This window comes from Malurus melanocephalus, unplaced genomic scaffold (assembly GCF_030028575.1).
Source record: "Malurus melanocephalus ecotype Western Australia unplaced genomic scaffold, MMel_1.1 scaffold_680, whole genome shotgun sequence".
NCBI lineage: Eukaryota > Metazoa > Chordata > Aves > Passeriformes > Maluridae > Malurus > Malurus melanocephalus.
Window position 1 is genome coordinate 128,765 of NW_026623912.1, and position 13,246 is coordinate 142,010.

The following is a 13,246-nucleotide window of genomic DNA, read 5'->3' on the forward strand; positions in this document are numbered from 1 at the left end:
TGTATATAAACAAGAACTATGTGACCTTCTTCATTAAAATGCCTGGCATTATTTCAGTTCAACAATGAAAATAAACAATACATCCAATCTCCCCCATGCCTCAATCATAAATAAAGAAACAAACAGCCAGGTGTAAACAAAAATTATGTAGCTGACAAAACAACCCATCTAAGACTTTCAGTTCTCCTCTGAATGCTCTATTCTTTGACTTCTACTGGTTCCCTGTTTTCCATCAGCAGTTGTTACCCCCAACGACAAAGTAACAATCCATAATAAAGTGTCTCGATTGTTGCTTCAACCCCTTGTCAACAGTTTCATTTTGCCATAGATCACTGTTCTCATCAGCTCTTAATCCAAAACATTTTGTTACCCTTTCTTCTGTTTCTGGCATAGCAAGAAAGGCTAATTTATATAGCTATATTATTTTTTCATGCACAAGGATAATTTCAAAAATAATGCCACAATTATTCTGACAATACAGACGTGGCTTAAGTAGGATATAGGGTCATCTTCACCATCATTGTCCTCTTCCTATTGCTTTCAACATTAACCTGCTATACTTTATCAGCAATTACRTTAACATCTCTGGATGAGAGATCAAGTCTATAAAAATATCTTGTCTCCAAAGATTTCTTTGGTCATACCCAATTTTATTGACCTTATATCTTAAAGGTAAGCCTCCTGATCCAGACYCATCAAATTAAATGGGAATTTAGTGTAATCCATACCACTGGTTAACATAAAATCTTGCTAGGAATGGAAAACAGCTTTTAATGTGTGATTGGATATGTTTTTATTCTTTTCTTGTTTCAAAGAGCTGCTTTAATGAAATGAAAGAAAAYACAGCATTTTGTATATTCTGATGAGTTTCAGAAATATTAGATAATTGCTATAAAGGTTTTATAAACAGTTAAATGAAGGGTACAGATCCCCTTTGTATAGTGYATGCCAATCCACATTATGGATTAGCACACCTAGAAAATGCTGTATTTATCAGGGGCAGCTGAAATATCCATCTGTTTAACCTGAGCTCAGAATGGCTATAAAACTTGCTCATGATATAAACCCACCTGTGCTGCCCTACACAACCTRGGCAGCACTATTCCCCTCAAAGATAACTCCCATGAAACCTTCCCAGAAATAAAAACTCAGGAGAAAGGAGCTGAGACCAGCCTTTGGGAGACTATGAATTAATAAAGAAGAGGGAAGTTAATGATAAACACTCAGATTTCATGGTTGGCTTATGAGATAAACTGAAGCAAATGAAAAGGAAAAGTTACAAAGCACCAATACAAACACACAAAATTCTAAATGTTAATCAAACATCCATAACTGATTAGTGAATGAGTTTGGGTTTTTTTACAAGATTGTGGAAAATTAAGTATGTTCATAATCCCCACTGGATACTTTAATAAAAGTGTTGGTTTATTAGAATAAAAGCCAGCAARCTTCAAACTTGTGTGGATGAATCTCAGCTCTTAATTTCATTTAATGAAAAATATCTCTTTAGAACCGTTCAAAGAAAACAGATGAAAAATACATTTTAAAATACTCATTTAACACAACTGAAAATTATTTTTAAAAAGGGCCATACTATACTTGCTATGTCTAAAATATAAAACTTGCATTACTTGAATCCTGGAACTTTGCTGACTTCTGAACAAAAAACTATGTCATTGGAGCTAGACRGTATTTAGATTGCACTCTCTTTCTTAAGAAATTGTAGTAGCTTTCTGTGCCAAATGCACTGCTGTGTATTGGATGAAATTGAATTTTTTATGTAGAAGATGTGCTTGACGATTTTCCACTTCACAAGAATTTATACTTGTCCAAATAATTTAAATACTGAAGCACAGTATTAGCTGTTTAAATCTGATCTGCCAGTAATTATCATCATTTATCCTTGGATGTAAAAACTGCTTACAATACATGATGTATGCACTCTGATGAATCACTCTTTCAGAAGAGAAAAAAAAATGAAGAACAGCGTGCCAGACTGTTATCTTAGAGGTTTAGGCTTTTATTTATGTTATTACTGGTAGACTGCAGAAAGCACAGATAGTACCATTAAATTTGCTTCCTAACAGGCATCAAATTCATCTATCAATAATGGCATTAAAATGTCATTGAAAACTATGAAAAGCACAGTGTTATAAATGATCTTACTACCTATGGTGTAAAGCATTTCACTACCAGAGTTTTTGCTTTAAAAATTACAATGTCCCAAATCAATGTCTTGTAGCATGTGCAGAAGCAGTGTTAATAAATTATCCCTATGAATAAAACAAGCACTAGACATCCTGAATCTGCAAGTGTTCCAAAATGCTGCCTCAGCTTGCTCAGTGCACGTTTTTCTTGTCAACTCAGATGCCACCATGTTGGAGGGAAATAGCCCAGGTGTGTTTAAGGCAGCCCATTCATATGTGACCAGTCAATAATGGGCTGTTACTGTATGATAAAATAAAGTCCTTTTGTATCCTGATGGACAACTGTTCTCAAAAGGCTGAATAAAGATTTATAATAATATTTACAGTTCTACAAAAAGGAAAGAATGTACACTGACAACTTCACATCTTTTTTGCTTTACTGGATTGACCACCAGAACTTTGTTATATGGGAGTTCAAGATGATAATATGCCCAGAGAGTAAGGTATATTTGGCACTGTAATATGAGTAAATAKAAAGTTTAAATAAGTAATTATGAATATTTGCTAATCAGTAAGTATATGCTGTGCAAGCTCTTGTTAACAGTTCAACTTCAGATCTCCTGTTTTAAAAGTTTTCAAAAATAGTATCTGTTTAAAGATCTGGACAGTAATTGCAGATATGAGTCTACATTGATCAGTGTGCAGAGCATGAGCACRCCTGAATGAAAATCAGCCTTCTAGGAAGGATGTAATGCATCTTGATTTACCTTTTACAGCTATTCACTGTTTCCAATTACTTGGCAGGACATTTTCTGTATTCCTGCAAAGCCTCTGTTGGAACAGACTGTAAATGGCAGAAATGGGACACAAAAGCCAAGTTKTCCTGCCTCTCCAACTGATTACCTGATAGAGTGCAATTATAGCAACATCTGTAAACTCATCTTTTATCACCTTGGACAAAGTCAGAGTACAGGTGAAATCCCTTCCTTCATTTACAGCTAAGTTAAACACACATTAGTCTGCCTCGTTATCTGTCATAATTTTTAAAGAACATTTTTCTTTAAAATGAGGATGACTTTGAACCCAAAAGGAAATGTTACGTTTCCAAGGTGCACAATTTTCAAATTTGTTGTAGTGACTATGATAACAGAAATATTGGTGATACAGCAGTAACAAGCATTTTTTCCTTACTACTTGTATGTTGTACCATTCTGTGTCAAGGAGAGGTATATTTTGAAAAGCTGCTGTATCTGAATAAATTGATTTTCACTGTGTTCTCAGGAGATTAACAGTAAGTGGAAGCTATCCTTTTGCAAAGCTTTATCACTTCTTTCGAAAAGTCCTCCTTCTTCAATCCATTCTGATACAGATATTGGCCTGCTGATGGGAATACATCTTACAAACCTGAAGATAAATGTTTCCTGGCAATGCTTACACAGACATTTTTTCTAACTTAAGACTTTGTGCAGGCTCTCTTTTAAATGAGTGATTGTACATGTGCAAGCCTCACAACCAGGACAAATTAAAAGAAAAAAGAAAGGTTCTGGTTTATAGGTGCCTGTAGCTGCAGACACAATAATAATTAAATAATTACCCCATATTTGCAAAATGGTAGAAATACAGACTTGAWCAAGTTGTCTAAACCTCACCCATTTTCATGGCACAGCTGCACATTTAGTCAAGTATTTACCTTATTTGCAATATTCCTACAATTGTATGATATCAGAAATATTTATTCTTACCATCAGTGACTTCCTGGGTGTTGGACGACTGATCTGCACCGACTGTGGCAGAATTCCCTGCATTGGGCAGTTCATGGGGCACTACACCAAACAGCAGCATCTCCACTCTCTGCTCTAGTCTCTGCCTGGCTTGGCAGCGTACCACAACTACAGAAAAGCAAAAACATCCTATTTGCAAAGYGCTGCCATCTTGGTTTTAACAAGGCAATGAAACATAGAAGTAAAATGTGCTTAGAGAAAGACAGAATTTCAGTAAGGAGTAAGACAACTAACAGCTTTCCCAACTCCATTTTCTATTGTTCTGTTGTGGTGAAGTCATAGAAAATATTACTAAGCAAACAAAAATATGTTCAGTTAGTGCCCAACAGCACTTGCAAATTTCTCTCTAATCTTTAATCATAAAATGTATCTTCATTTTAGCTCAATTTCTAATAGGAGTTACGGCACAGTTTGAAATATGCCAATAGGAAAAGATGAGTGAAATGAAAGAAATAAAAGTATTTTMAGATTAAATGGAAAAATATTAAGTTACTGTTTGATTTCTTAGTTTAAGAATATTAATCTTAAAAGATAATACATCTTTATCTTTTATGTTATATGCCAGAATAAAAAGCATTCTCACATGAGTTTCTGTTTGAAGCATCACAGAACTTCTTTCAACCCCCTAAGTGATTTTAATTTACAGCTTTCAAAATATGTCTTTTTCAATACAAATTTGTTACATTTTAGCTTATACAATGGTTTTTATAAGGCTTATTTCACTAGCTATTGCTTCTGGTTCTTTCAGTATTTATTGGCACAGAAAAAGGAGAGCACTGAAAAAAGTATCTTCTCCCAAAGATAAGACCTAGAACTTCCAAGAGTTCTGGGACTCAACATGAGAAAGAACAGCTGATCACACACTTTTCAGTTTCAAGGTCTAAAAGTAATTTTTGTCAGTTACACCCAATGTTTCTTTAAAAATTAACTCTGGATTTAACATCAGGAATTAATAATCAATAATTTGGAACCACGTCAAAGAGAGTATTTATCTAAAGTATTTTTAAAAAGAGCAATTAAACACTTTTTTCAATATCATGTAAATTTAGCTTCAGCTTTCAGTTCTGGAACATGATTCATGATCATTACTCTGGAAAATGGATAATTACACATCAAGTTCAAGTAATTTCCTTTCTTCCTTGGTCTCTCCCTGTTTAACAGGGTGTAAGTAATTTCTAGAGCTCTGTTAAAAGGATTTCCATAAGGAAAACTACTGAAATAGTTAAAAACACATCTTTTTGTCTAAATGCATGATCTTATATTTAAGAATAGATTACATTCCACTAGTTTGCCAATGTTTCAGATTACTGTGTGCACATTGTATCACTTTCTAATTCACTGCTCATCTTACTACMAGAATTGATTTTATATTTTCTTTTTCCTAAATGGTTAAGTAGTATCTACAAATAAAAGTCAGCTATATCTAGGATTTGACAAGTCCCTGAGCAACCTGGCCTTAAGCAGTGAGTTGGATTAGATGACCTCCAGTGGTCCCTCCAATTTAAATTGCTCTATGCCTCTTTGAATCTACATTCTACAAGAATTAAAAGAATATTCCTGATGATCCCCCATTTGTAATCACTTTTATAAAATAGCCAAGTTATCATCTGCTTAACATGTRCTACATGGGTTGTGACCACTGATCATTTTAATTGGTCTCATGAGATGGAAAGCCAAGTGACTTCTAGAAGTTTAAGTATATTAAGATGCAAATAAGAATGACACAAAGATGAACTCCCTAATATAYGAGCAAAGCAGCTTTGGGTTTTGACACAGCAGCTTGTAGCCTCCAGGCAATTTTAATAAATGTCTKCTTTAAAAGAGATGACAATATTAATTTCATCATTACTTAAACTTTTTTTAAAAATCTATTTCTTATAATTACCTGCTTTGGATTCATACCTCACAGCACAGATTTTTTAAATGCCCATTTATAACTGAAAACTATAGGCTTTCAGAATCAAGGTAGGAATGGAAACTTCTACAAACACATATTTCAATTTTCTGGGTCATTTTTGAAAGACTAGTACTTCCTTCGAAAAAAAAAATTAGCCCAACATAACATGCTGATGGCCAAAAAACTGTATGCATTCCTAATGAATTATTTTTTTTTTTTTACATATTGCAAACATTTATTGAACATAAACTAACGGAAAATATAGCTCTCAATATGCTATAATTTAGTTTTGCTGTTTAAAAAAAAAAACCAGAAATTCAAAATTAAGATTTGACAGTCTATAAGTTTCTGATCACATACAGAATTGATGTGACTTAAGCAATTCATGAATRCTCAACATTTTAATTCATAATTTATATTGAGAGCATTGGGTCCTGCACTTGGGTCACAACAACCMCAAGTCCCAGGGGTGGGCAAGAATGACTGGAAAGTTGCCTGGTGGAAAAGGACCTGGAGATGTTGGTKAAAAAGAGGCTGAACATGAGCCCAGGTGTGCCCAGGTGGCCAAGGAGGCCAATGGCACCTGGCCTGGATCAGCAATGGTGTGGCAGCAGGACAGGGCAGTGACCATCCCTCTGTACTGGGCACTGCTGAGGACACACCTCCAGTGCTGTGTCCAGTTCTGACCCCTCAATTCAAGGAGGACATTGAGGGGCTGCAGCGTGCCCAGAGAAGGGAACAGAGCTGGGGATGGGTCTGGAGAGTGATTTCTATGAGGTGTGACTGAGGGAGCTGGGGGTATTTAGCCTGGAGAAAAGGAGCTTCAGGAAAGACCATCTCCATCTCCATCTCCATCTCTARAATCACCTGCAAGGAGGTTGTAGCCAGGAGGGGGTCAATCTCTTCTCCCAAGTAACAAGTGACAGAACAAGAGGAAACAGCCTCAGGTTGTRCCAAGGGAGGTTTAGATTGGATATTGGGGAAAACTTATTCATGGGAAGGGTGGCCAGGTATTGGAACAACGTGGCCAGAGAAGGAAATGTTCAAAAACCCCACAGATGTGGTGCTCAGGACATGATTTAGTGGTGAACACGATGAGGCTGGGTTAAAGGTTGGATTCAATGTTTTAGAGGTCTTTKCCAACCTTAATGATTCTGTGATTCCAATGAAACCAACAGCCCAATAAAAGGGAGATTGATCTCAAAGAGTGCCAGTGAATTACACAACAGCTTTAAACAACACAACAAACATCCACATTAATATACATAGTTTTAATGCTAATGAGACTCATTAAAACCATCATTTTGGGCAACAGTTGATTACATAATAATATTCTGTTTCATTCCTTAAGGTATTAAAGTGGAAATTAAAAAGATGAAAGCTCTAATTAATACCACATCATTGGCATTTGTCTACAAGTCAAGAGTCCTTAAGCAATATAAATTAATGACAGTACAAATATCTATGTTTTTCCAGAAATTGTTCCTGTATCTTAATACATTTAGTGTAGAAAGGTATTATATTCACTTWTTCAGTCAACAAAAGGTAAGTTGAAAGGACAAGCTGGTGTAAAATTCATGCATCATCTACACACTGAGTGTACTTTCAGGGTTAGAGATTTAAAAAGCTGCTCACAACTTTCTGTTCCATAGCTCTGGGATTATACCACATCTTAAAAGTATAGATGGCCAAATATGCAAGCATTTACTATCCAAAAAATAAGCAAGAAACCTCTCTCTAAGAATGTCAGTCATCTTTTAGTGCAAGTTTACTTCTCAGGAGAGAGGGGGAAACTTACTGCTATTCACACTGTTTTATATTCTTTTTTTTTTTTTATTAAGAAATGCAATTAAGGCTGAGAGAAGTAGCAAACATCTACTCRAATATTTTGCATCCTGTAAAGTCTCCAGAAGGGTTTTCTGGGTAGGAGAGAAGTCTACCCTTGAGTCAGTTGTTTGTTCCACTGCAGCTCTCAAACTCAGGATTAACTGAGACACTGAAGGGCACAGGCCTTAAAATTTCCAGCTGTCCCCAACTCCTTTTATCCACAATAAGAACAAACTAATAGSCCTAGATTAGCTTTGGAAGTGGGAAAAGATTTTATTTTTAATATTATTTTTTCTTTTTTTTTGAAGATGTAGCAAATTACTGTTGCAAATTCTTCTGATCAAGCAGGTGAGAATATAAACTACTTTAATTTTCTTAAATATATTGTTCAAGCTTTTTTCAAGCATTACCTACCTGGTTTCTGCTGCGGTGCTTCAGGYGTTCCATGAATCGGATAGATCCAGAGTATTCCCCGAGTTTCTCCATTTTCTGTCAGAGTAATATTTCTAGAAGAATAAGAGTATCAGTAAGATAGAYTGCTGAAAATTATGTCTCCAAATTAATCTTGACTTAAGAGTTGTTGGAAAGGTTAGACTCCATTTCATTGTATGCTGCAATGCTAACCGTATCTGAGAAACATATGAAACAAAATATAAACTAAATATATCAGCTATAAATTACATTAGCTATAACTTAAATCCATTTAGTGTGTTTGAATATCATAGATCTGAGAATATTGGGCCTGATCTGCATTCTCTCAGGTTATGTTTACACTGAAATAAAGTTTCTGCAGTTGATGAATTACATAAAAATATCTGGATGAGAATCWTTATTATCCCAAATATATTGAAAAAACAGAGGTACCTAAGTGCTTTCATTTGCTCAATATCTATGACTGMACCAGCAGCCAATACTTTACATTTTCTTTATTTAAAGTGAGAATAGGTAGTTATTGAAACAGACAGGAATCTTACCCTGAATCTGCATACTTGGCAGGGTCAATACCAAGGCATTAAAAGCCTTTGGTAGATACCCATTGCCCTCAAAAATCCGGCATTGGACTGCCCATGGGAACTGCCCATGAACAGCTGATGGGATAAATGATGATAGGATTGAGTATCCTCAACTACTTTTTCCTTTTCTATTAGAATAAATTACCTGTTTAAGTCTGTATCTGAATCAGCAGTAACCTTGTAAGACCAGTTTTCACCATTTTCTCTCATTACATGAATTACCACCTCAGCTTTATAAACTTTCATTTTCTCTGGTGTGAATAACAGAGGAATGTCCAGCTTTTCTTTGGGAGCTAATCGGATTCCTGCAAGATGGAACAGATTGTTGTGGTATTTTGWAAGTTTTCAAAATTATCTCTATCACTTTACTCATATATTTCCCTTTTTCTTTTTTAATCACTGTTCTTTTATCACAGTGCACAGTATTCCCTGAGAAAAATTCCATTTTACCCTGCCTTTGCTACAACTCTCACCCCCACCCCAATTAAGTAAATGTGCCACGTTTAATATTCAGAGATCACATATAACATATGTTTATCAATCCCATTAATTTCTAGGGCCTAATTCATGGGGTTTTTTTCAGCTGTGGGTTACTTGTGAGTGACACTGCACAAAAAAAGATAAATCCAAAAACAAATGCTCATACTCAAGGTAATTGTAATATATTATAAAGAATCAACATTATTATTATTATTACACAAACAATGAATTTTCTGTATAATTTTTCATCTGATTGATTTTTGCTGTATTAAAAAACCCACTAAATTTATGTTTTCTGCAATGAAGGTAGCCTGGTGTTTCGAATTTTTAAGGGCCTTTTCCAAGTGACTTGCCAGTCTGCCAAGTGTCAGAACATTTTCCTCAGCTGTTTCAGAAATGAAGTTATCAAAAGATTACATAGAACAATTGTTTGTTTGAAAAGAATTCTTGGAATTTGCAGGAGATGACCTCTCAGGCTTAGTGTTTCAGCTTTAATTCTATCTGCAGAAAATCCCCTTAGTTATGAGTAACTACTTCTACATTAGGCTTTGAATCATTTTTTGTGATAATATTTCAGATCCATGGGTATCACTCCCTGAGAATGACTGGAACCGGTGGAGTCACCCTGCCTGGGGCACACAGTATCCTCTTGGGGATTGCTTCTTCCAATGAGCACAGGTGGCTTTTGTGATCAGAAAATGTCACCAGGGAAACTTTACYTGGTGCCCCAAATGGTCACCTTCCTACAGCCTAAATGCCTTGAGGGTGAAAACCTCGATGCTGAGARCTGTAGGAGAGTGGTGGTAGGAAAATGGTAATGCAGGCTTGGGAAAGACAAAATGGAAAAAAAGGTGGATGCACAGAATTTGGGAATGAAGGTGGATGTAGGAAGACTGAATAAAATGATGCCAGACAGGAATGGCCAGAAAGAAAAAAGTTCAAATAAGTCAAATCAGGGAAGGAGAGTAGGGTTTGAAAAACAGCTCTCCAAAACACAGAGCAAGAGGCAGGACTCCTCAACTACACCAATCCTCTATCAGCACTTAATTAAAGTCTWCTGATGTAAAACTTTTAGCTAGAAATACTCTTAAATTAAAATAAACTAACCATATTAAGATTGGACATTCAGTCTCAAATTAGGAAATTTGGGAATATTTAAAACCATACAACTTGGCAGGATTTCCACCTCTCCCRGTTAAAAAGGCCTCAGGACATCAAATACAGACCACTGCCTCACTTTATTATGAATGCAAAAAGCAGTAGGAAATTCTTACCTAAACATATCTGAATTTCTGTACGTAAGAGGTTTATCATATATTAATTATGAAAATTAAGCAACTGCTTTGCACTTGTAATTGCTTACTTCTTGTGCATTTGTAAAAGATCATCATGGCAAGAGCAATTTGCCTTTGAAATAATGACTTGAAAAGTTTTGTATTATGAAATAACTTGAAAATATCCTCATTAAAAATCCATTAAAATGTTAATATCTGGATGAAAAAAGCCCTATACTCCTTTTTGTTCATTTTAATAAATATTTAAGATTTTTCTTTAGATCTCTGATGCATTATCTATCAAATCAATACCCAAATTTAGAAAATATACTATATATAGACACATTATTGCCAATCATGAAGTTAAAGTGAAAATTTTTCAAAATTGGCCACTCATTTTTAATCCAGTATCTGAAACAACTAAGCTGATGGCAGACAGTTGCAATAATCCTGASGACATCTGAACTGGGATCCATCCCWCTGGATCAGAAGCCAACTACAGCACATTATTCTCCCTCACTGAGAGATTTGCCCACTTTGGGYTTACTCTGGTGTAGTTAAGACAAATGYCTGTAATAACTTTAAAACAGAAGAGMGTACCTCAGGATATATTTGCATTTAGATTGCCTTGAATACACACATACATGCATACCAAAATAATGTAAACACTTTTTAACACCATTACAGCACATCCTTAAGTTTCATTTGCAAAGATTTTAATAGGTGACAAATAGAASAGACTGTAAAYTTATAACTAGTTATATGTATTACATATACATTTTGAGCTGYAGCTTAATTATGTCTGTTACAGGAYAGAACCCCTCAGGTTCTTTAAAATAAAATTTAATACAGAATCCATATGAGAGCATTCTGGGTCATTCTGGCAGAAAATTGGTTATTAAAGATCATGAAAGACCAATTTTATAATATTGCTGTTGAAACAGAARCAGATTGTATTCACATTTTTAATAAAAAATCTTAATAGAAGATTTTCATAATGATGGTAATTTTTATATCACCGGGCTTGCCTGCAGCTGTCAACTAACCCACTGATCATTAACTGCTAATACAGATTTATTTCATTATGATTTTGGCTAGTTAATAAGATAGATAAAATAGGCCTAACTGCAAAAATGATTTGCTTTTATTTTTTTCTTTTCCATTTAGAGAATGTGGGCTAGCACACAGAAAATAGCTCTATGTWCAACTTTAATAAAAATCAGTGTTACCAAGCAACTTGCTCCTGTTTGCCTGGGGACTTCAAGTACTCTGCTAGGGATACWGAAAACTCACATCAATGGCTGATCCCTTGTCTTCATGTAAGTATACTGCAATGAGTATCTACAAATTCTTTGTAAGAAATCCACAGCAAGTCCCTTTTGTGAACATGGGCACATCACATTTGGTAAAAAGCTTTGGGCCAGATTTTGATAAAAACTCATGTCTCTTTAACTGCCCTCCGGCCCACTGAGAATCAGTAAAAGTTTGCAGAGTAAGCTCAGCTGACCCTGTAAAAGACTGAAAGYATCTGATTCAAAGCAAGGGATGCARTGTGAGTCAACTGCCTTACAAAGATGTGTGTGGAGCTCTTTATCCTCCCTCATTTCATTTTTAGGTAACCTTTTGATAAGTCTTGCCTCAAGCCTCCCCAGAGGCTGCTGGAGAACACTGATTCTATAAAAGATTCCTCAGGCACTGAGCCTAGAACTCAGAACTGAATTAGATAATAAATCAAAATGAGTGTATTTCAAATTCCTGGCTTCAGTTCTTTGGGACACTAAAATGTGGTTGAGCTCTGTGTAATTTCTGTGTCAGCCTTAGAAAGCACAGCACTGTGACAGCTAAAATTCAAGTAAAGAAGCAGTGGATCCCCATACCTGGGATGTTGTTTGGAAGGAATACAGATAGGTAAAGATGCATTTTTTGCCTCTACAGTGGATGTGAAAAATTTTAAGAGCAAGCATACCAGGCAGAGCCATGGTGATAAAATTGTGATGGCAAGGAACAWAATATTCTGCAATATGTCATCCTCCCATTGATCTTCAACCTAAAGATRTGTATTTTTCATATTAGTAAAGTGCTTTAAAGGTAGATTTTCTAGATGTTGAAGTGTATTTCCTTGATGCACTGCTCTTAATTCTGCGGCATCTGAGTGCCTCCCATTGATTTTATCCMGAAGAAGAGCACTCAGTTCAGTCTCCTTTAATTGAAAAAAAAGAGATGAGGCAGAGCTCACAACATCTTGTTGAAGTCTCATGCAGAATCATTTAGGAGGGGGCACTTTTGTTTGTTTGTTTTCTTGATAGTTTCTCCATTAAAATTATTACAGCATCATTTCAATTAAACCACAGACAGCTCTGCTAAAATTAGSACCGGCCATGTAAATGTCAACCCCGTATAATTAGGTCTGTTTTCTTCTATTATCCTCAGAATCTGGAAAGGGCAACCTCCAAAATATTCACAGACAGCAGCTGTTACCAGGGAGTTATTGCTAATTYCTTCTCAAGGAACTCATCCAGAAAAGAAAAACATATCAGATAGTAAAGAGTGAGATACTGCCARCACAGCACTAAGTATCTGACATACATTAAAAAAGCCAGGACTAGGTATTCTTCATTTATTTTTGTCTGCTAGAAGATATAAAATCCTGGGTCACATATGAAAATTGAGATCTTTTATAGCAGCTCTCCCAGAAGTGTTTCACTGCTAAACCCCAAGAGCTTAATAAAGAACAGACAGCATTTGTGCCTTGACTCTTATTATGGGTGAGTTCATTTTTGTTTCCATCTTTCTTTTTTTTTTTTTTTTTTTTTAAATTTCTGTAGGC

General features: G+C 35.4%; 1 protein-coding gene across 1 annotated transcript in view; it reads right to left on the reverse strand.

The window, feature by feature from the left end:
- LOC130584199 (cilia- and flagella-associated protein 47-like) overlaps window positions 1–13,246 on the reverse strand; it is a gene marked incomplete at its 5' end in the record, with an annotated part of 203,595 nt that overhangs the window by 28,554 nt on the left and 161,795 nt on the right. The window contains 3 exons of the mRNA XM_057384030.1: window positions 3,890–4,036; window positions 8,067–8,158; window positions 8,811–8,970. Of these exons, the coding sequence (XP_057240013.1) occupies window positions 3,890–4,036; window positions 8,067–8,158; window positions 8,811–8,970 (399 nt within the window). The remainder of the gene's footprint in view (window positions 1–3,889; window positions 4,037–8,066; window positions 8,159–8,810; window positions 8,971–13,246) is intronic.